Source organism: Limulus polyphemus, unplaced genomic scaffold (assembly GCF_000517525.1).
Source record: "Limulus polyphemus unplaced genomic scaffold, Limulus_polyphemus-2.1.2 Scaffold7197, whole genome shotgun sequence".
In the NCBI taxonomy this organism is placed as follows: Eukaryota; Metazoa; Arthropoda; class Merostomata; order Xiphosura; family Limulidae; genus Limulus; species Limulus polyphemus.
The window spans coordinates 23748-26243 of NW_013672807.1; the positions used below are offsets into that span (position 1 = coordinate 23748).

At 32.6% G+C, this 2496-nt stretch overlaps 1 protein-coding gene across 1 annotated transcript in view; it reads left to right on the forward strand.

Annotated features, from left to right (window-relative positions):
* Positions 1-478, forward strand: part of LOC111089729 (venom protein 302-like) — a 21162-nt gene extending 20684 nt beyond the window's left edge. Inside the window, exon 4 of the mRNA XM_022402717.1 lies at positions 276-478. Coding sequence (XP_022258425.1) covers positions 276-404 — 129 coding nt within the window. The 3' untranslated portion in view covers positions 405-478. The remainder of the gene's footprint in view (positions 1-275) is intronic.
* The last annotated feature ends 2018 nt before the right edge of the window (positions 479-2496 follow it).

The following is a 2496-nucleotide window of genomic DNA, read 5'->3' on the forward strand; positions in this document are numbered from 1 at the left end:
AAATCTGTGTCATTATGCATAAGTTGAGTTAGCCCCTATAGTTTTGTTTTGTAAAGAAAACTTTACCATGATAAATGTTTACCTGAATATGCAGACAATCTCTGACTGTATTTTTTACATGTGCTTATTACACATAACATTTCTAGTCAATAAAGCACAAAAAAAGTAGTTTAGAAGTTTCAAAATTATCAGAAATTTAATTTGTTGAAATTTTTGTATATTCATATGTATCTGAAGGTATATTATAATTACTGGTTTTTGTGTAATGTATATAGGCTGAAGGAGAGAGCTGTGGTGGTCCATGGGACATGGAAGGCACATGTGGTACAGGCTTGTTTTGTCAAAAAAACGAGAACCAAGACATTAACACCAAGGGAATCTGTGTTCCAGTTTCATCGTATTGAAAAACTTCAAATCGATTTTTAACAGTTCAGGGTGCATGATCTAATTGAAAAAATAAACCACTTCAACAAACTTTGCAGCCGAATTTGTATTTGCTACAATAGATTTTTCTGAATTTTGAAAAATGGGTCTCGCTTATGTATAAATAAACAATATAGATTTCAATAATGCCACTATAAACATTATCAGATTACGTTTAACTAATTGACATTTTTCTTTTCTGGTATCAATTAGAATTTAATTAGATGCTAAATAATTTTAACTGGGGATATTATTATTCATTTTGTGTACTTTCTGTTTGTTATACTATCCATTCTGTACGCAATGATATTTAACTAAAGATAATTTATTGGTTTGTCTCCTTCAAAAAGTGATGTACGGGAAGTATTCCCATTGATAGGTTTAACAGTATTAGTATTACTTATCACACTTTCCCTTTATTTCATCGTAATTCCCACGATTGCTCTATCTTTTTGGAATTTGTAAAATGAAATATCTAATGATACAAATTACAGAACAACAATTTGGATCACAGCTAAGTTTTACTTTCAGCTAATGTATTTCTTACATAAGTAATTAGATGTTACCAACCTAACTTGACATTATAAAAATTCATGCACTACCCCGGAGTACCATTTAACTTCAAAGATATTGTTAAGGATTTCTCTGTGTTCGTTAGGAGTACACAGAGTGTTGAGTAGGTTATATTAAAACGAACAACTAAATCGGCAAGTCACGTGACAACCACAGCCGATATAAAATGGCTGGAATGGATTGTATCATAACTTTAGTTTGGACATTTTAAGGCATGGCATAAGTAGTATGATGCCACCGTAAACTGATTGCCTTTGAAAAGAGTATGGCAACAGCCAGACTGTAATGACATAATAAGGCCCCAAATACTGCATACTAAACCTGTGTATAAAGGCTTTCTAATTTCTTACCTTTAAAAATAAGAAATGTTTGATGTCTTGTACCAGGTCAGAATCTGAATACAAAAGTCAGTGGCAAAAGTAGTCCACGTGTCCAAGGCAACATAATCCAAAATTATCTACCACTGGAAATGAGGCCAACAAGATAGCACTTTTATTCATACTTCCCATCCTACCATCACTTACTTCAAACAGCTGGATAATGAAGCAGATATTTATGCTATTTCATATATATAAACATACTGGTCAAATCACGGGACATGGCGTATACGAATTTCTTCGTGACTGCGCTGTTTAAATGGCACTAAGAAATGATCTTACCCTTACACTAGGTGGAATATGAAAAGGAGGAATAGTGCGCTTCGAACATGACAATTTTACAATAGAGGATTTTGCAATGGAAAGTACACTGCATGGCTATTGTCAAGATTCAATGTCTTCAGATAAAGCATAACTAGAATGGCAGTACAGACTGTAATGACATGGTTAAGCCCCAAAATTATTTTAATACTAGACAATCTGTGACTCGTTGGGTCACCCACTATTCAGAGGTTATGAAAACTTCAAGCTAATTTCAATATTGCATCGAAATGAAGGTTTATTTTGAGATAATCTAATTAAATATTTCAATCTATTCGTGTTATTCATAATTCAAGAAAAGATATTTGATTGTTGATCGGGAGTAAAAGGAAAAACAATTTCATTTTTCAACAAAGTGAAGTCAGAATTTTCAGGTATTGTGATGAATTAGTTCATTATACTGTGGTCTTTCTTCTTAAACCTTCTACAAATAAGAGACAGTAACACTTTATTTTTCCTCGAATTACCTACCATAACCAAGGCACATTATTGAGAAATTCTTCAAGATCTTTTTTTGTCATCTTACGCCCTTCAATGAAGATGGGAACATTGACAGGGAAATAGATTTGAACAAAGAAGTTTTGTAAAGAGCGCGAACGGTAGTGTGATGTAAAATTACTCATGCTAAAAATTTCCATAAAAGTGACCTGAATAACGGCGCTAACTCGATAACCTGTGGCCCGATTTTAACGAAACTTACTTTAAAATATCAAACTTCAAATCATTTCAGAGGTTATGAAGAATTCAAGCTAATTTTAGTATTGCACCGAAATGAAGGTTTATTTGGAGATAATTTAATTAA